At 31.3% G+C, this 21,127-nt stretch overlaps 3 protein-coding genes across 3 annotated transcripts; 2 read left to right on the top strand and 1 right to left on the bottom strand.

The window, feature by feature from the left end:
• Nucleotides 1–7,356: 7,356 nt before the first annotated feature.
• On the bottom strand, nucleotides 7,357–9,833 carry LOTGIDRAFT_210347 (hypothetical protein; the record flags this gene model as incomplete). The annotated part of the gene is made up of 6 exons (XM_009062095.1): nucleotides 7,357–7,683; nucleotides 7,957–8,044; nucleotides 8,326–8,389; nucleotides 8,660–8,952; nucleotides 9,111–9,289; nucleotides 9,796–9,833. Coding segments are annotated over 6 exons (835 nt in total), but the record flags the coding sequence as incomplete, so codon positions are not given.
• Nucleotides 9,834–10,613: 780 nt separating this feature from the next.
• LOTGIDRAFT_106362 (hypothetical protein) lies at nucleotides 10,614–15,488 on the top strand (the record flags this gene model as incomplete). Its single annotated transcript, XM_009062094.1, has 11 exons — nucleotides 10,614–10,690; nucleotides 10,864–11,004; nucleotides 11,330–11,512; nucleotides 12,262–12,457; nucleotides 12,730–12,841; nucleotides 13,232–13,479; nucleotides 14,017–14,157; nucleotides 14,397–14,508; nucleotides 14,769–14,842; nucleotides 15,002–15,093; nucleotides 15,305–15,488. Coding segments are annotated over 11 exons (1,560 nt in total), but the record flags the coding sequence as incomplete, so codon positions are not given.
• Nucleotides 15,489–15,665: 177 nt separating this feature from the next.
• On the top strand, nucleotides 15,666–20,813 carry LOTGIDRAFT_154413 (hypothetical protein; the record flags this gene model as incomplete). Its single annotated transcript, XM_009062093.1, has 10 exons — nucleotides 15,666–15,765; nucleotides 16,038–16,537; nucleotides 16,715–16,859; nucleotides 17,154–17,389; nucleotides 17,735–17,835; nucleotides 18,085–18,211; nucleotides 18,356–18,520; nucleotides 18,755–18,932; nucleotides 20,278–20,403; nucleotides 20,638–20,813. The coding sequence occupies 10 exons, from the start codon at nucleotides 15,666–15,668 to the stop codon at nucleotides 20,811–20,813; spliced, it is 1,854 nt and encodes a 617-aa protein (XP_009060341.1).
• Between the last annotated feature and the right edge of the window lie 314 nt (nucleotides 20,814–21,127).

Raw genomic sequence — 21,127 nt, 5'->3', positions numbered from 1 at the left:
GAATATAAGTTAAAAACACAGTAACTACCATTCGAATACCGTGTGTTATTCCAGGTAAACATAACAAATAGAAAATTCGCTTTTGATAGGGTCCGAATTCCCCTAAATGTCTCAGAATTTCGTCAAAATGCATATTGAAATTTTAATGTACCACACTAAATGACTATTAATCAAATTTTCTGTTATTTTTAAGGTGTATCTCAATGATTCCAGTTGTAACTGGTGTATTGTAATTAACCAAATCTAATTTGCATTTAATATGAAAAACACGTTAATTCAACTCTAATATTATGGTCAGTCATGTCCCTACACAAAATAACTAAAAAGTATTTTATATAGGATTGTTCATGTGCAGAACGGCATAGAGTGCCGCATGAAAGATTCACTATGTTCCCTGACGGCGCACAGCCGTAACCTCGGTCGTTGTTTTCCTCTCTTCACAAAGCTGATCACAGTAAATTAAGCCTATTTAAACATGAGCGTTCACTTTAAACTGTTCAATGAAAATGACTCTTCAAACACAGGATGAGGTAAATTGATCACTAATTATAGTCTAGACCACTTCGATGAACATTTGCGCTTTGAATAGTTGGGGAAAAGTTTTGACCCCCTTAATCCGATTGCTTGATTGGCTATCACATGCGCAGTTTTCTTTGCCAGAAGTGTTACAGTTCACGTCGAATCTGAAACGTATCTCCAATATGTATTCTTCTAAACAATTCCGCTAATCTTGTATGAAGTAATTTTTTAAAAAAAAAAAAGGTTACTGACAATCGATAACAGATATATGATCTTCTGATAAAAAAAAAACTGTTACATTACCTGCCACATGAAACATTTCTGTAGATAATATTCTCACTATCAGCGATTGACGATATATTAATATACGTTTCTTTGTATCTGACCAACTAACTCCATTTCTTTTCCAATAAACTATTGACATTGCATATTTTCGATGAAAGTTAGCCCATGGCTTAATATAAATTCACAGATGAACGATTGATAATTTAAAAAACAAAATACTAGTATAGTTCTCTCTTAACCTATATATTAGTATACGCAGTCCTATTCACAAGTACATGCAGACCTGGCATGCACACAAGGCGTAGTAGCCTACAACTATAATTTGTTGGTCTGAAAGACTGTTATAGCGTTTGGAATACCTGTCGTTATTAACTCAACAGTGCTTTTTTCCAAACTCAAACGAGTGGCTGTATTGTTGATACGTATAATGTTAAAAATATAGGATTGTAGCTTCTGAACTATTATATAACAAGGTCAAAAATCAATTTCGATTTTATATGGTTAAAAAAAAAATTATTGTTAATTTAGATATTTTTGTAACATAGGTCACAAGAATGGTTAAGAGTATTCACAAAATTGGGTGTAGAGACATCCGTGAATCGTATTGCTGATACGAGCATAAACCGAATCATCAGAATTAAAACGACTACCGACATTAGGCCTCTACTTAGTAGTGTTTTCACTTACATAGAAACGTGATGAAAGGTTCTTTATCTTCATGACAACATTATTATTTCTATGTTGTAAATTGCACTTGTTCTTAACAATTTCAAATCATTTAATAATGAATTATTTCAAAATTCCGGAATCTTAAAGTTTGTTTTTTTAGAACTGTCTTCAATCACGTGACTAAAGTACAGTTCGTCACGTTAATGATTCAAACCTTTACCGATAGGTACAAGACACCAAGAAACTCGCCCAGAGCAAGTTGTCTTTATTACCACCATAACTGTAAGAAGTTATCTCTTCATCCGATAAGGTCAAATAAAAACGAGTTTATTTGCTTTCATATGGAAACATACAAACGTTGTTTTTTTCAACGCAGCAGCTGTTTTCAAACGTTAAGTATACCCTGTTGATGCAATTGATTTTCACAGTACTAAAAAAAGCAATAAAGCACCAATAACCTCTGACACAATAATTAAATCCGCAATGACCTACTGATCTGAATATATAGTACAAAACAGTCTTGGGAATTGTGTACGGTCTGTGACATACAGCAAATTCATTGCATACATTGAAATTTATACCACTGACCCTTTATACAATTAATAGGGTTTGCATTTAAATAATTAAATAAGAGCCGCTAGAGCTCAATCGCGACTACGACTCCTATTAAAGAGAATTGGCATGTAGGTAAGATTATTGATCTTTCCGCTAATGACGTAAATATCATCTTTACGGAATCTTTCCAAACAAAAGATGAATCTAAATTTCGGCGACCCGCAAAACCTGGGTTAATTATATAATACATGAAATTAAACTACAAATTTAATAGGAAAGTACAAAATCGACAAAGCTATATTGACATTCTTTTTAAATATATAAACAATTACGTTATACAATATAGAGTTTACATTGAAATATTTACATATTAGCTAAGAGAGCGACTTGTCATTTCATGAAAGATGATAATTATAATAATGATAAAATCTGTAATGACACGGGAAGGGTTGAAATTAAGCCGTTGTCCTTTTGATTTCTTTCTGCTGCACGAACGAAAACAAAATACCGAACTTTAATCAGAGTTCTAGTACCAATATTCGTTCTGAAAAGTATCAAGCAAGGATAACTTTATTTGAGTTCATTCATCCATCTGGTCACTTTAAAACAAAATAATTACATACATAACCCGCCATAAGTGAGAATTCTGCTGAGATGAAATTTTTGTTATCTATGATTATACAATATAAGAAATTTATCATTGTAACAGTGAAAACATGTGACGATCAACCTTGCAGCTGTGCATTCACAGACAGATCATTCACACTCTTCAAAAAAAAAAAAAACAATGTCTCGAGGACATTTAGACTGCAATGTCTACGAAGAGGGTGGGGGATACTTTCAAATCATTTTACATATAGTGAAAGAATGGTCTGCTCCTCTAAGAAATTTTGTGGCCCCTGCTCGGCCCCTTCACCTGATGTTTCTCTTCAAAAGAACAAAGTGCCAAGAACATTTATTCCTACCAGAAGTTTATGTACCCAGATGTTTTGATGAGGAATGGGGCGCTTTTAGCAGTGGGGTATTTTTCGGATTTTTAAAAACGCCGTCCATATACTAGTTCGAGTCAGAAAAACAAGGACCTGTTTTGTGGGGATTTTCCACTAGGTTTTTTAACCTAATAATATGGTGGCTGTAAATTAGTGTTGGGCATCACCGTAACATAACGGTATCTGGAGGGGGATATATTCATCAATCCGAATATATCTGGGTTTGGCCGATCCGACTTAAAAAAAAATAGGTTAAATAATCGCACCATCGGAGGAACGGAAAATTACCACAAAATAATATCGCAGATTTACGTACGAGCCTAACGTTATAAATTAACGCTTTTATAATGTCAAAAATACCGTCTTTCCTTATTCAACGTCTAGTTTTTGGGAAAGGGGTCCAGGGCCTAGATTTTCGGCCTCTACACCAGCCGATAACTTTCAAAACTTTCAGATATCAGAGGCTGTAACAGAGGCAGATGTTTCGCACTACCATATCCACGCCCAATCAATTGAAAGTATATTTATTGTTCCAACATTAGTCCAACCAATAGGTCAATATGTTTACTACTTGACTTCAATAATTTATTATTCGACACAGGTTATAGGTGATAAACTTGACCTGTTAACTTAATCTAATAGCATTAAGAATATCAAGTGTCACAAAGCTCAAAGTTCCCTACATCCCTCTGTACGTCCGAATTAGAGAGACTAGTTGAGCGCTGCTGTTGACATCTTCATTGTTACTTGACCACAGAAAAAAGATCCGAAGATCTAAGATCAGCTATCAATTTGAAAACAGAAAAATTTGGATCTAAATTTTTTACATCACGATATTATATTAAATTTGTATCTTTCATCATTTCATATTTGCTCAACATGTCCTCACTATATTTATAAAAGCAACAGTTCTGTAGTTCTGATTTTGAAGTTCGCGTTTTCCGTGTTAACATTTCCGAAATGTAAATGTTTGATTTATTCTTATTCAATAGTAGGCCTTTGATTCAATAGAGATCCATAGCCAGAGAATATAATAGTTCGTATGCATTGTTGTGGTTTCATGACCGTACACAGTGGTCGCAAGTGTTGTATTTTTCTCAATTTGCCCCAAACTACTTGTAACAAATTCATTGATTTGATGCGCATATGTAGGCTAATGGAAGACCTTTGTGACTAAGAAAAGAATAAAAATTTTACGGCGCAGTTTGCTGCTTTTTTTTTCTTTTTGGTTTTTTTTTTTAGTTTTTTGACATTCTGATTAATCAGTACATCGCAAAATCACTATTTTGTATAGGTTATTATTAGTTTTATTGGTTCAGTGGTTTTCAAAATTAGTATAGGCCTACATGTATAAGGTACAAATAAAACTAGGGGTGTTTAAAGAGGCTGTCAGCTGTATTCAGGTTATTTGACCTAAAGGGAAGTGTAGAATATGCATGATAATATTTAATCGCTTATATTCCACACAAATAACATTTAAGATGGGTTTCCTTATTTTTTAACCTATCATAAATATCCATGTATTACAGTCTGGATAACCAAAAAGATACTTTTTGACCTTTCTTGATCGGTCACTCATTGGAATTCTGCTGGAAATTTTCTTCTAATGTAGTTAATTATGAATAAATGATGGACATGTGAGAAAACTGGTATATTTCCAAGTCATTAGAACACCTCTACTTTCTATTCATATAAGTATTAGTATTTTTATTTTCATAAATGAAAATAAGGGAACCCATCTTTAAACCATAGACCTGTATACAGTTCTGTGATTAAACCGTTTCAACTCGCAGTAAGAGGTACTTACCGCACTTGAAAACTTTCGAGTTAAAATGAAATAAATGAAAAACTATCATAAAGATAGGACCTACATGCACTGATTATAGACTTAACATCCCCGATTTTATTTAACGTTTGAATTCAGCAATCTTGTACAGTAGTTCCAGATATAGGCTTACTAAATGAGACAAATGTACTCTTATGATTTTCGAACGAGAGTGACGTTTGATTCATTCATATCATTCGTTCTAAACTGCACAGTTCAGGAAGTAATTATGTTCTCTGAAAATTAAATAATTTCCTATTCTGTGTTAAATGAGGGTCTGACGCAAAGGTCGTTTAAGTTCACATGTCACATGTCATTTCATTATCGGTTCAATAAGGATGAAATGAATTATATACTAAGCAATATCAACCAGTTATAAATGCGTCCGTGGGACATCCGAGCTGTCAAAATTTCAATACGGAATTGGATTGGATTAAATTTAGAGGAATGTCCTCATGGATGTTTGAATCTTCACAGACATCGCAACAGATACGATCTGGACTTTGGAATCACTTTTGTGCGATATATATATTTTCGTACGAGAGCACAACCATTTTGAATCTCTTCTTCGAATCCCTCCTACGACTTGATGTGCAAAAAAGTAGGACGTAAAACTCCATTCATTTCATTTCATTTCATTTCTTCGACTCGATAAGTCGAATTTGATAAATGCTATAATATTTCAACTAAGCTTTCAGATCACATTTAAAGGTTTAGAAATATAATTTGGATACTTTGCTGAAACATTGTATCCGTTTTCAAGTCGAATAAATAATTCAAAATGGTTGTGAATTACGTTCGTGTGTTTTTTTTTTCACCTAAGAACCATGCGTAGTTTCGTTTGAATATTTATCTTGACATATTTATCGAGAAGTGTCTTCGGCAAATCAAAATCTCGTATCGGAAATATTGGGCTAAATTTCCTAAATTGAATCGCGTCCTTTGTCCTCCAGACGATTCAGTAGGTATGCCTACTTTTCTTTAACATGCTATGATAAGCTAGTTCTTCAACAACAATATTACCCTGATATAGATTTAAAAACTAACTGAAAACCGGTTCAGCTCTAGTTTGAAAGTTTGTAGCCCTATTCTAGTTTAAAATATGCACATTCATATCTGGCCTTGTATACACATTGTTGATATCCGATTATTGTTTACAGCTGTAAACTTATTGTGGCCCTGATCTAGAAATTTATCATCAGTCTTCTTAAAAGCAACCAGCCCAGCAAATCTGACCCTACCCGTTCCATGGACGTGATATTTGGATGTGATATCACGTCCAAAGAACGTTTAGAGCCTGATTTTCAGGATAAAAGGCAATAAACGTACAAGAAATTTGGCTAGTTAGGACGTGATTTTGAAGAAAATATTTTGTTCCTAATTTTTCTCGTGAGAGCATCTGAATTGATTCTCTTTGAATATATACTTCAGATCACATATTTGATCAAAAGTGTGAGAACATGTTACAATTCACCAGAATCTTCAATTACAAATCTGTGAAGTATATAAATTGAATTCTCATCAAATTACTGTGCTAAGCCAACTTATAGTTTCAAAGAGAAAATTGAATACGATATATATTGTCGATCAGTTTAATCCCTGATAAAGCCACAGTATGTTGATATACAATATTATACCAATACCTATAGGGGTCAGTGTCCCCAATGACCTATTACTGTATGATACTATCCATCATGTGGTCTCGTGAAAACGTCTTCTCCATGAAAAAATTTAGAAAAAATATACATATATATATATTTAATTGATTAAAATGCAGACCTATATGTCACATTTTGTGTTTATGCTTAAGGTGAATCCACTTGCCACCAATAATCAGACGATATTGTTATGCAACATATCTTATGGGTCATTAAAATATTCAACCAATCTAATACTAAATTGCCTGGAAGATTTATCTCATAGTCATTGTTAACGATTGTCTGATATTGTCAGCGTACTTTTTGATTGTTTGATAAATTAGGATCGTAATTCGACTGAAAAGTAGTCAATGGTAGTTATCAGCTGTCGTTAACAACATTCGGTAAAAAGAAATCGTCATATTATTAGATCAGTAGAATAATTTCAAATATTGTCTGTGTGCAAAGGTACAGAAGAATTAATTAATTATGGAAAGATGATCAAACGAAAGAAAAGCAAAATTACACTAATAATGCATGACAATTTCATGGACGTGTAAAGCGATTCGTTTCAGAGTATTTAGAATTCCCTTTGTAAGTGAACTGCAATTCACAAAAATGAACAGGATCAAAAGAAATACACAATAGATAATTTCGGGACTGTTGTGTTGCCTGACAACTTAATTCCATCAACAATCATGTATAGATGAACTGCTTTAACCAGCGGTTATTCAACTTACTTGAGATCACTTCTAAACTTAATACAGCACCGTTTGTATTAAATAATAAGCAAACTGACGTTATATTTTTATTCAACGTTTCGGGGCAATGTAATAAGGCTATATCAGATGCCAGCAAGCTCAAGGAATGGAACTGAGGAAGTTGAACAATGAAATTTTTTTTAGAAAGGTAAAACGTCCTTTTCTGTTCAATGGTTTGCGACTGGCAGTTTGGAGCAGCCCAAAGAGGAATAAGAGCTAGGGAGTTAATCCAACAACATTCAATATAAAACATCTTTATAAACTATACTACTATAAAATAGCAAACTTTGACTGTGAATTATGAACAGCTGATACTAAACCACCTTTTAATAAGTCTAATAATGCCTGTTTAACTTCTGGTATATCAATCATACGCTTTGATTTCACATCCCGTTTATTCCAGTCTAATATTACTGCTACTAATTTATTTAATTTTAAAGATTCTGAAACAACAAAACGTTTATTACAAAAACAACAGTAAAAGTCTGTAAGTATAAAGGGAAATTACAGTAGAGACAGGTCTGATAAAAACCTTCATTAAAAAACCTGTGTAGCAGTCTAGAGGTACTCAAAGTCAAAACTTCAACTGTACTATTTTATTTCTCGAACATGTAATTGTAAGAGAACAGTAAGTCAGACTCACATTCTGAAAAGTGTTAATCCAAGTCTTATCAACTAGTAAAACAAGATACTTGAGGCCTTTTATATCTACATACCTGATTTGATGAGATTTAGAACACGTAATGGAGTACCAACTGCTACATGGCAAATATTTTTAGATAAATATTGTTGTTGTTCTGACACCTGTAAATTAATGTTTACAAGACCAATCAAAAGATGCATTAGCCAATAGTACAAAATACCTGCAGGGCTATTTATGGTTTAAAATCTATTGATTAACTTCAATGGACAACTTCATTGGACAACAAGATTTTTGTTGAAATATTCATTTGCTTGTACAGATTTATATTCATAAAATAGATTGTGGAAAGTTTCAATTAAAACTTCTAAAAGTAAGTCTAAGAGGTAAAAAGCGACAACCAACACTTTTAAAATACTTCTGAAATCAAACCATATTACATTACCTTCAAATGTTTTCCAAATAATTTTGCTGTTTTACACTTTTTTGTCTTAAAATCATTTAGATCTCTAGAATATAAGAATGTTACCTAATTAATGAATAAATTAATGAAAAATCATAAACTGCATTATCTGATGTTACAATAATAATGTGTAAAGCAACCAATGATAATATATTTGGAGAAAGGAAAATATGTAAAGCTGACTGAATGTTGTTGATATTTCTATTCAATTCATTCATATCTTAAGATCATTAATCATTGAAAAACATAAACAACTTCAGCCAGTATTGCCAATGGCTGTATTTGCTTTATTTTAATATGTGACCTTTGAACTCACCTATTTAATTCTACAGCTCGAATAGCTGATGCGGTTAAGACTATTACTAATGGAGAACCTGCCTTTAAAGGTGTTTGTAACATTTTTTCCCATTTTGGTAGAATTTCTTGACAGTATTCACTGGGAGGTTTTCCCTTTTGATTTGATTCAAACACATCTTTGTCAGTGTTCAATTTTAAGTCATCCCATTCCACAGAAGATAGTTTTCCATCAAAATTAGAATGGACAAAATTAAATAGATCATCTTTTTTGGCATTGGTTGGTTTATTTTTAGCTAATTCTTCTGTAATTCTCTAAAATATTAAAAAATTAGGATTTTTCAACAAAGAATAAGCTTACAGTGTCTTAATGGAAGAAACTTTCACAGTGCAAAATCCTTACATGAAATTGAAACTTTCAATTTAATCTGAAAACAAAAATGTTCACAATAAGATAATTTGCTTGATGGTACCTTTCTTTTTCTTTTTTTCTTCTTTTTAGGTGGTTGGTCATCTACTGGTGAAATGTGACTGCTTGGTCTTTTAATAGGTAGTGAAGTTATTTCAGAAACTGTTTGATTTTCATCTTCACTTACTTTATCATTAATATCATTTCCACTGTCTCCTTCTCCTTCATCAGCAACAACTGGTTCTAAAATTATAAAAAAAAACCTTCATTTACAGAAACATTGAATAGAATAAGGAAATGTGATAAATGGGGTAGTCAAGTCTTACCTACAGAAATCATTTTATAACAATTAGTAACATTCTACTCACTAGGCTACTGAGAACTAGTGCCTTGGCTTGTCTTGTAAAAATGTATCTTCAGCCTTATACATAAGGGTAGCTTTTCATAATTTTAAACAGGGAAACCCCCACAACCAAAAAAGTAAAAGTTTCCTTTATAATTTTACAATATTGTGATTCTGTAATCACTGTGTCATTAGTGATCGGACTGTAGAATCAGAACTATCATCAAGCAAGTACCACACGTGTGTTTTGATATAATAGTAATTTAAAGTTTTATGCCAATCTACTGATCTGAAGGCAAAGTCCAAGAATATGACGACACGTGGTTTGTAGGCTTATATCACAGGAATGTTTAAATTCGCACATAAATGAAAAAAGAAAAATAATTGAGAAATAATGCACAATTACCTGATATATAAAAATCGTCGTCTAAATCGTCAGCCATCTTTAAAAGGTCATGACCTAAGATTGTAAGTTTTAGTTTCGTAAAATACAAATAAACAAATAACAGCACGACATTAAGAAAGTAAATGGACTGAACCTATTATACTTGAACGTAAGTTTTTTATGTTTGTACTAGCTTAATTTTACCTCTTTTAATAATATGTCAAATCTTCATCATTCTCTTTTGTGGCATACGAAACTTTGGCTTTTGATTTTATGCATAAAGGTCAAGGCTGAATCCACCTGTAAAGGTCAAGGATGTTAATTTAACCATCAAAATAAATAAACCACCCAGACAAATAATGTGTATATTTTGCTGTGTTTTTGTCAGTATTGGGCTACATTTCTAAATGAATTGAAGATAAATTGTTTGAACGATGGAGACTAAACCAATTGTTACATGTAATTATTTCCTTTTCTGTCGGTTTCAGTTTCTTTTCAATCAAATAATTCACAATGAATAATCATAAAAATGCAGGGTGAGGTAGTGGAGCATTGGAGGATAACTTCAAAACCCTGTGTTCATATGACCCACTAAATGGCATTTTCTCAACAAGAAGGTATATCACTTAATATGATTAAAAGATTCCATGTCATATTCAACTTCCCTCATATCTATAAAGTATTTTAATTGCTTTGATCATTGATGATAAGCTGTTTTCAAAATCCTCTGTGAAAAAGACAATATGAATAAGGCAATGAAGTGTGCCTCACAACAAATGTCTTCGTAAAAATGTCCTAAATAACACAAGTTATTATCAACTTATATTTTTCCAGGTCATGGCGACATGTCATTGTTTTCTTCACTACATTCTGCTACATTGCATGGTTTACCAAAAGAGGCCTGTGAATGGAGAAGGTAATATATCACTTCCCAAAAAACACATTACAGTACATGCACCACAAAGATGCATTCCATCGGAATTTTATAGTTACAACCACCTTTAGGCAAGTTATTATTGCTCACTATCAACAAGATATTGATAGAATGATATCATTAATGTTATAATTACTTATTGTAAAAACTTGTAGATCATATGGAAGGCCTCCCAGAACAGTTCATTTAGAGGCAAGTTTTGTTCCTTATGATGCTGATATCTTACCAGATGAAACAACTAAAACACTTGTTAGTAGACCTTACTTCCATATCTACTGGACTGATTGTGTAAGTCAGTTTTTCTTTTATTTTATTACAGTGCCAAGGAATGGGTAAATATTTTAGTATGGATGTGTTTATTCAGAATTTTATTTTCAATAAGTACAGTCATAATAATCTTATAGGTAGTTTTAAAGACATGACAAATTTCAACATGGAGTTTTTTATCTTTTTTTTATTGTTTTTTTAAGGTTATACATGTTATTTTTAAATAAGGTCATTAAGATTTTTTTTGATGTTACATAACAAACTTGGAGAAATACATAGAAGTGTCTCTATTTATTTAGTTGGATATAAACATTCAATAATATATTGTACCATTTATTTCTAGGATTTAGAAAGTTATAAACAGTCTGTAAGAGATGATATAGCAGAATGGCATTCAGCACTAAAAGAAGCCTCCATACCCGATTGGTTAATAGTGGTAGTTATTAATGATGAAAGTAAAATTAAATCCAAATTACTTCCAAGATCTTCTGTTATAGATAAAGTTAGAAATGATTTCTGTTCCAAACAGTCTGACAGGTAAAAGATAATCCTTTAGCGCATTTAGGGTAGAGATCACATTTAATAACGGAACACAATTTTATGGTATACTACTCCTTAGTTTTATTACACACTACATTTCAATGATCTACATTGTCATCACCTGAAAATGAGTGAATCTAATAGCTCATCATGTTGAGGGCTAAATAATTTACCAAAGAATTTTTCGAAAGAAGAAATATATACATTTCTCTCTTAGAAATATTAAACAGAACATAAAATATACATGTTGTTACTCAGAGTTTCACACTATGCAATCTTCAGACAACTGACCTATTTCAGTTAGAAAAGTAAACTTATTCTCATGTTTAAATTTCAAGACGAGTTCCTTTAGAAAAATACAACTTATTCTCATGTTTAAATTTCAAGACGAGTTCCGAACATTTGTTTAAAGACATGTACCGGTACTCAGGTTTTACATCAATTTGAAATGCAAAAAGAACTGGTCTACATTTCAAACCAGTGAATGCATGAGAATTGAATGAGATGAATTGAATGAGATGAATTGAATGAGATGAATTGAATGAGATGAATTGAATGAGATGGATTTTTTTTACTGCGCTGAAAATGAGAAAAGATCCTTGAGGTGGAACAGCTTTAATTGAATCAATGTTTTTAGCCTGTAGAATTGAAACTTTTATCTTTTAATGGCTTACGTCTTTTAATGGCCAAAATCTGGACTGTTATTATCCATATTACCTTAATGCTTTGTTTATACTATTATTTAGATGTATAGTTCTATCGGAGCCAATGAAAACTGATCAGAAAACAGCAGAATCTTGGTATAGTTTCTTTCAAAGATTACGTCAACTGCTACTACAGGCCTTCAACCATCATCTTGATAAATATGAAGATAAAATGAGAAGTTTAAGAGAAAAAAGAACTCAAGAAGGATGGAACTATTTTGATTATTTTATTTTTCAGGTGGGTAGAGGTTAGAATTATAGTAATTTGATATGTCCAATGATTGCTTTTGAAACTGTTTCGAATTTATGTCATAATTAACTGATAACTGAACCTACTTGAATCCTAAATATAAGAATGAAGTCTACAAAGTGCCTCACATTATATATATCTATAAGAGTGCATGAAAGTAGAAAAGCTTGGTTTTGATGCCACATAAAGCAGTCACTTGATTAGACTAAAAATGGTTGTACAGGATGATGTACTAAATGAACTATGTTTTGTGTTTACAGGAAGAACTGGCATTTATGTTTGAAATGTTAGGTTTATATGAAGATGCCCTGATACAGTATGATGAATTAGATGCTTTATTTACACAGTTTGTAGAGAATCATGCTAATGGAGGTTTGTCTTTCAGGGAATTTTTTAGATTCATGAATATTCATACCTTTTTTAAAGCCTTTCGATATAAGTTTATAACCTAAAGAACAAAACTAATTACCTAATCTATTTCAAAGTGAAAGGCCCTACTCCATTTTGAATGATAATATCTCTATATGATAATAGTTATTTATGATAATTTGAATTGTGTTGAGTAGTATAGGTTCTACAGGGTCAATCATTATTATGGATATTAGCCTAAGACTGTAGATCAAGCTTTTTTACTAAATTTATCTTGAAATGGTTGAACATGCTCACTCTTTTAAATCTCCCATTTCACTCAGCAGTAAAGCTTGTCACCTCTGGATCCCTTCAGGCAACCAACCACCTATATTATGTGTAAATTTGTTACAGCTATAGCAGAATGGTTAAAAACTACAGTAAAATCATGTACAAGTTGGGAAGGACTGTCCCTCTATAAACCTATACAGCATCAGAAACGAGATTTAATTAAGCAAAATTTAATTAGTTTAATAGAGTTTAGAAACTATTTATATTCAAGACAAAGTGCTTTGTTATTCTTGATGAATAAGTCCTGGATCATTGCACAGAGAGCCATGGATTTTCTCTATAATACTGCTCAAGAAGTTTATGCACTAGAGGTAAGCTATTTAACCTTTTATCAAAGATGTAGCATGCAACATGCCAACAAATGAGCAGCTCTTATTATTAAATAAGAACACTATTATGGATATACTGCTCCTTTCTTTAATTTTAGCAACGTTTCACTTGACATTCAGGAATCTTTATCAAGCACAAAATAATAGTGATCTTTCTACAAATTATAAAAGATTCCTGTATGTGAATTGAAACGTTGCTAAAATTAAAGAAAGGAGTAGAATATCCATAATAGTGTTCTTATTTAATATTCTATCTACTTCTTAATGTCATGTGAAGATTAGTTCTTATTATGTTTGAAAGAAATTGCACATATCTAAAAAATTGCTTAAGACACCATGTTGTTAAGTTATATGTCTCAGTAACGGACTCAATCTTTAATTCATGCTATTTACTGGCTGTGAAATTTCAGGAAATGTCTAGATGAATAACGGTATTTTTGGACATCCAAAGATGCAAGTCAGATGCAAGTCAAGTACTATATAAAACTTTTTGTTATTTATTATTTTGTTTGTGTTTAGATTGCTGTACCAATTGGTGCCCTGTCTTGTTGGATGTTTATGAGTTGTTTAGAAGTTTTAAGATATTGTGAGACAACCCCCTTACAATCAGATAAATATTCCTTGTACACAGCTACGTTACGAGACTATGCTAGGACAAAGGTAAGAGATTGATTAATTTTATACTACTTTTAAAATGTGCGGAGATTCTCTCAGTATTCATTGTATTGAAGCTTTACCAAAATAATCACTTGTTTTGATTTGATTTTCTATAGATAACCCAAGGCAGACATATTATTTTACTCAGTTTGTGTTCTGTTATACTTTCTTCAACCTATAAAATTAAATGTTATGTACAGATATATTTATGCTATTTATCATATTTATATTTGGGATTTAAGTTGAAAGAATTGGGAAGTTTATGTGGTTTAATGCCAGGTTGTGAGCCAACATCAGAACAGTTAAGTCGTGTGGTAGATTTATCAGCTGGTATGGGAGAAAGTTCAGATGATGGTATGTTATGATAATATAAGTCTTAGTACTACACCTTATTCTGTATTTAAGCAGAGAGACACTTCAATCAATACCGATAGTTGAATTGTGCAGTTTCAATTCCATCCTGTCGGGACCTGTATCTTGTGTATTCACTTCTCCTTCCGTTTTATTATCAATAACACTGCATTTGACATTGCACTGGACACCATATCTCATCTATTCTCTGCTATAACCAGATCTATGTATTGTCTACTTGTGATATTTTGTAGAATTACCAGATGGATATGTTCATCCTAGAGATAGATTACGTCAAGCATTATCTTCACAAACATCATTTAAAAAACATTATTTAGTAAGATATTTATTATTATGTATTGTTTATGTATATTTTCTCATTGCACACTTTATGGCGTTGCCTGTCCTTTTCTAGCCAAATCATTTAATTGTTTTTAATTACTGAAAATTTGAAAAATTAGTATGATACTTTATATCTGGTGTTTTCTACCTTCAGGAAATGTGTGAATTAACAATGGGAACCTACAAACATGTCAGTAGATTTCGTTCAGCCAGAATACTTGGTAGAGATATGGCAGAATTCTATATGTAAGTTAATATTATAGATAAGACACAAAACAAATTGATATAATTTTTAAGCAATAGCAGTCCATAGCATTTTTGTTTCAGTATTTAAAGTGTCAAGGATGGCTAAAGTTGAGCTCTAACAGCTCAAATATTGAGACATGTATCCATAAAAACATTTCGAACATTCTTCGTTCCAGAGTTTCTGTCTAACTGTTTTTACTTTGATTTTCAGGAAAATAGGTGAACCACAGAAAGCTGAGGGTTTTTTATTAGATGCTATTAAGATGTATCAACAAGAAAATTGGGGCAATTTAGCTGATGGTACTATGTTAGATTTAGCTCAATGTTTATTAAAGATGGGGGAATTGGATAAATATCCTTTTACTTTATGGAATGCTTTTATTCACTCTTTGTAGAAATGACTAATTCATGGTGTAAAATACAATTAAAAGTATCAAATTCACCCTTGGTGATAGAAAACAGAGGTCAGCTAGTTTTTGAAATTAAAGCAATTTTTTTTAAAATAAGACTGCTTGTTCAGCAAATGTTATTGTTCAAGAATTAAAATATTCCATAACCATATCTGAACATATATGAAGTCAGCCTGTCATATAGCTTGTAGTTGTTGTTTGAAACAAGAAGATAGATGTCATTATTTTCAAGAAGTTTTCAGATTAGCATCTGAACATAGAGGTAAGATTCTCTACTGTTAATTTTCTATCAATTTGATAAAGCATTTGATATTTAACATGTTTAACATCCATATCTAGACATTTACTGTATACTGACATGACTTAACATGTTCTTAAAATTTTGATCCACATTATTTAGTGGTGCACATTCAAGCACTCATTCATGATAAAGCTTGAGTTCAGAATAAAGAAAAGTTATATGGTATATTGTGTATATAACATGTTATAAAGTGTACATGTATATGGTTTAAGAAATAAAGTTTTGTTTTTCAGATGGTTTATATCAGATGAGAGCTAGTGCTATATTTACTCTAGAAGAAGCTGTTATAGCCAGTACTTCAGTTATATTACATGATGACTTTATAGTGGATTTTATTATATATAGTAACTTTCCTTTACGTATAAACTGTGATAACATATTGATATCTATTATCAAGGCTAGTGATAGTGGTTTATCTCCCTTTAGAAAGAAAACTCACATTCGGAATCCTAGTTTAACTTTTAAAAATCACGAACATTTACCTAATTTTAGACCAATCAGAAAACAACTTCCACCAGAAATCAATGTCAACTCTACGTATGAAAAAAGGAATGGTAAAATTGTATCCTGCTCTGTAGGATGTGCTAATGCTCATGAATTGTTAAAACGTGCTGATAGTACAACAAATCAAGTAGAATCAGATATTATTATCAAGGGAGATTACTCTCTGTGTATGAGTATGAATAATGTAACATTGGAACCAGGCAAAAATAAAGTTCAACTAAAGATGAAGGTAAGTTAAAGCTATGTTCTAAAACTTTCCAAAAGAATAAAGATATATATTTTGTACCTGTGTTTGAATATTTCAATGTGTTGCAAAAAATTATATTTCCAGTTAGTTCTAGTTTAGCATAATCAAAAGATATAACCATGATATCAGGTGATTAATGACAGTATGTCTTATTTTCAGACTGAAGATAAAGGAATGTTTAAACTAAGTCAAATATGTTATAAAATAAAACAGCTAGAATTATTAAAAACATTATCTCAATGTGATCTACAATTTGAAGTTGTTTGTAATGAACCATCAGTTCAACTTAAACCTTTGAAATTAGGTAAGTAGCCAAATTTTGTTACATCCTTTTAAGACTATTGATCAATTAGACCTTTGCCTCAAAAAATCATTGTGCATGTCCATTTCACAACCTTTTTTGACAAAACTTTAGTAAACAAAAAGCTTCTTTTAAGCTATAAATTTTGTAAATCTTAAATTTCCTGAGTTTTAATTGTAAATCTGTTAATGGCTGTGTCAAGACAACTATGTCTGAAACTCACACGTCTAAGGACATGTAATATCATCATCATAAAATCATCCGTGTTCATTTGATACATAACAATTCTTTTTATAGACAAGTTTCTGGCTGGTATACAACAAGATGTAATATTAGTGATTAACACTGGTAGTTATTATATACCAAATGCTTCCACTATATCACTGGAATTTAATGGTCCAGTCTCTTTAATAACAGACAGGGGAGACAACACATTAAAACTTGATGCAGCAGAGAGTCAAGAAACTGTAGAGTATAAACTAAGTTTATTTTTGGAAACTAAACAACAACTGAAACAAACTACAGATATTCAGGTATGTGCTTTTTTGTCAGGATTTGAAATGGCTGTCAAGTTTGTTATTTTTTCGCTTAGACAGCTACGTACGGCTGCTCTTTAACTTTAAAAAGTACTTGGCTGACTGACACTCTGCCCAAAATATTGATCTGATACTGCATTTAGCATTCAGTATGCAAATAGAATTAATGAAAATTGAAGAAAATGCAGCACAAAAAGCACAGTACACTTCATAGATCTGCTAAGCACGCCCATATAATTAAATGTATTTAGAGATCTATGGGATTTGGTAGCACAATCTGCACAATTCTATTGTCAATGAATATTTGACAAAATTGTCAATTTGCATTGTTATTTTTTGTAGATGAGTTGTAAATTAGATTGTTGGGATAAAATAATGACATATAATTTGATCTTTTACCATCCATTCCATATTACTCATAAACTACATACTAGTAAAGAAAAGTAAGTCTATTCTATACATCAACTTATTTAATACATGTGTAATAATAAACTGCTACTGTCTACCTTTGAAATATCTCAGAACCATCCCTGATCTGACTTGTTTTATTGAACTTCAGGTTGATTCATTAAACCCCAAAGAGCAGAACTCACAAAATGAGCGAATAAGAGCAAGTTGGTATAGTCAGAAAGAGTTATTGCCCCTGATTGAATGACAAAATACATTGGAAATGTGTTAAATTCTTTTTTCAGAAAATTTTTACAATTGACTGTCATTGGTAATGTGAAGTCAGAATTTACATTGTTAAGACCAGAATTATCTTGTTTGAATTGTTTAGATTTAGAATTAATTCCGTTTAATAAACTAGAACATCAGTGGGTAAGTTGAATTCTATTATCTGAATCACATGTTTTCTTGTTGTGTCCCATGACAGGATAGAAGACAGGGAAAAGGTGTGAAGGTGGTAAACTGAAGCTTTGTATGTAAAGAGTTTCAGAGATATTTTGTATTTTATATTTATAGAAAGTTAGTTGTGATCAAACAGCAACTTTTGTCTGGTCAATCAAGTCAAATATATCAGAGTTACCTAACCTTGACCTGTGTTTTAATGTTAAATATACATCTATACAAGATAAGTCTGGTGAACAGAGACTGTTTAGTTATATATGTCATCTTGAACAATTTCAGGTAGGCTTTTATTCTATGTTAATTTTAACTGTTAACCCACATCTGTCTTCTTGAATCTTTTTTGTTGTTGGCATAAAAATGTAAAATAAGGACATATTTGAGCTAATTTGGTCTTTTAGCAGACACCCGAATTTCAATTCCTCCAATCTTGATTTATTTGACTTCTATTTTATATATTATTTTAAATGCATTTTTACTGGGTTATACTTTAATTGATTTATTGATTTGTTTAAGACCCAGTATTTATTGGATTATGAACTAAAAACATCAGAAGAAAAATGTTGTAAGACTGGTGAATCTACTCTACTACAGATACATGTTCAAAAGGCATCTACTTGTAATAAACCAGATAGTAGACTTGTATATCAAGTTAGTGACAATACCAGCTGGGCTGTTGCTGGTAAATCTACAGGTAGGAAGTCATTATTTTAATTTGACCCTCTGTCATACAATTTTACGGGGAGTTTTGGAGAGATTATTATAGCTGGGTAGATTCCTAGAAATTTACAAATCAAAATTTAATTTCTCTATTATTTCTAGATGTATTTGATATAGCTGATTAATTCTAATATTCTATTCTAGGTGTATTTAATATAGCTGATTAATTCTAATATTCTATTCTAGGTGTATTTAATATAGCTGATTAATTCTAATATTCTATTCTAGGTGTATTTAATATAGCTGATTAATTCTAATATTCTATTCTAGGTGTATTTAATTTAGCTGATTAATTCTAATATTCTATTCTAGGTGTATTTGATATAGCTGATTAATTCAATATTCTATTCTAGGTGTATTTAATATAGCTGATTAATTCTAATATTCTATTCTAGGTGTATTTAATATAGCTGATTAATTCTAATATTCTATTCTAGGTGTATTTGATATAGCTGATTCATTCTAATATTCTATTCTAGGTGTATTTGATATAGCTGATTCATTCTAATATTCTATTCTAGGTGTATTTAATATAGCTGATTAATTCTAATATTCTATTCTAGGTATATTTGATATAGCTGATTCATTCTAATATTCTATTCTAGGTGTATTTAATATAGCTGATTAATTCTAATATTCTATTCTAGGTGTATTTAATATAGCTGATTCATTCTAATATTCTATTCTAGGTGTATTTTATATAGCTGATTCATTCTAATATTCTATTCTAGGTGTATTTGATATAGCTGATTAATTCTAATATTCTATTCTAGGTGTATTTAATATAGCTGATTCATTCTAATATTCTATTCTAGGTGTATTTGATATAACTGATTAATTCTAATATTCTATTCTAGGTGTATTTAAGATAGCTGATTCATTCTAATATTCTATTCTAGGTGTATTTGATATAGCTGATTAATTCTAATATTCTATTCTAGGTGTATTTGATATAGCTGATTCATTCTAATATTCTATTCTAGGTGTATTTAATTTAGCTGATTAATTCTAATATTCTATTCTAGGTGTATTTAATTTAGCTGATTCATTCTAATATTCTATTATAGGTGTATTTGACATAGCTGATTCATTCTAATATTCTATTATAGGTGTATTTAATTTAGCTGATTCATTCTAATATTCTATTGTAGGTGTATTTAATTTAGCTGATTCATTCTAATATTCTTATCTAGGTGTATTTAATTTAGCTGATTCATTCTAATATTCTATTCTAGGTGTATTTAATATAGCTGATTAATTCTAATATTCTATTATAGGTGTATTTGATATAGCTGATTCATTCTAATATTCTATTCTAGGTGTATTTGATATAGCTGATGATGAATATTCCACTACTATAGACGTAATACCATTACAATCAGGTTTACAACACTTACCCCTAGTAACATTATACCAATACGTTGATAGTAATCAAAATCAGAATGGTAAGTATTATATATTCTGTTTCTAATAATTGGAATCCAATTACTTTAGCTTGGTTGCTTTCACCATAAGCTTGAATATTTGCCTGACCAAGATAAGAACCCATGAAAACCATATGTTCGATATAAGCCAGCAAACCAAGCAAATGAATCAATGATGTCAAATTTCAATAATTTAAAGGACTGCACTACATCTTGTCATCATAATTATCAGTGTATTCTCTTTCTTTATTGTAGAAGTATGGGTAAGAAAACCATCCGATAGTGAAATAAAAGATGGTAAAAAATCTCAGAATATTACCAGGTTTACACCCTTTAATACTGGAGAAGTTTATAATAATAGTAAATGTCAACAAGTTCACATACAACCAACCAAATCATCACTTGATACAGAATTCATCGTGGCTTTGTAGTTGTGTTTTGTCCATCATCCACCAGTGTCAAAAAAAAATACTACTTGTTTCAGAATAATGGAATTAATTTTGAAATAAACTCTTAACAAAGTCATGAGCCGCGTTTAGACAGCCACAATTTATCCGGGCCAGGTCTGGACTCGGTCCGGGCCGAGTACGGTTCGGCACAAAAAGTGGCTGTGTAAACGGGTTGAGAGGGCTCGGCACCGTGCTAGTTTCAAGTGGGCCGAGTCCCGCAAAAAGAGGTGTTCTTGGTCCGGACCGAGTACTGCATGGCAAAATATTAGTGCTGTGTAAACGCGCCACTGGGCCGG

Source organism: Lottia gigantea (assembly GCF_000327385.1).
Source record: "Lottia gigantea unplaced genomic scaffold LOTGIsca_5, whole genome shotgun sequence".
Taxonomy (NCBI): domain Eukaryota; kingdom Metazoa; phylum Mollusca; class Gastropoda; family Lottiidae; genus Lottia; species Lottia gigantea.
The sequence above is the reverse complement of the archived record's forward strand: the minus strand, read 5'-3'. Positions and strand labels throughout refer to the sequence as shown.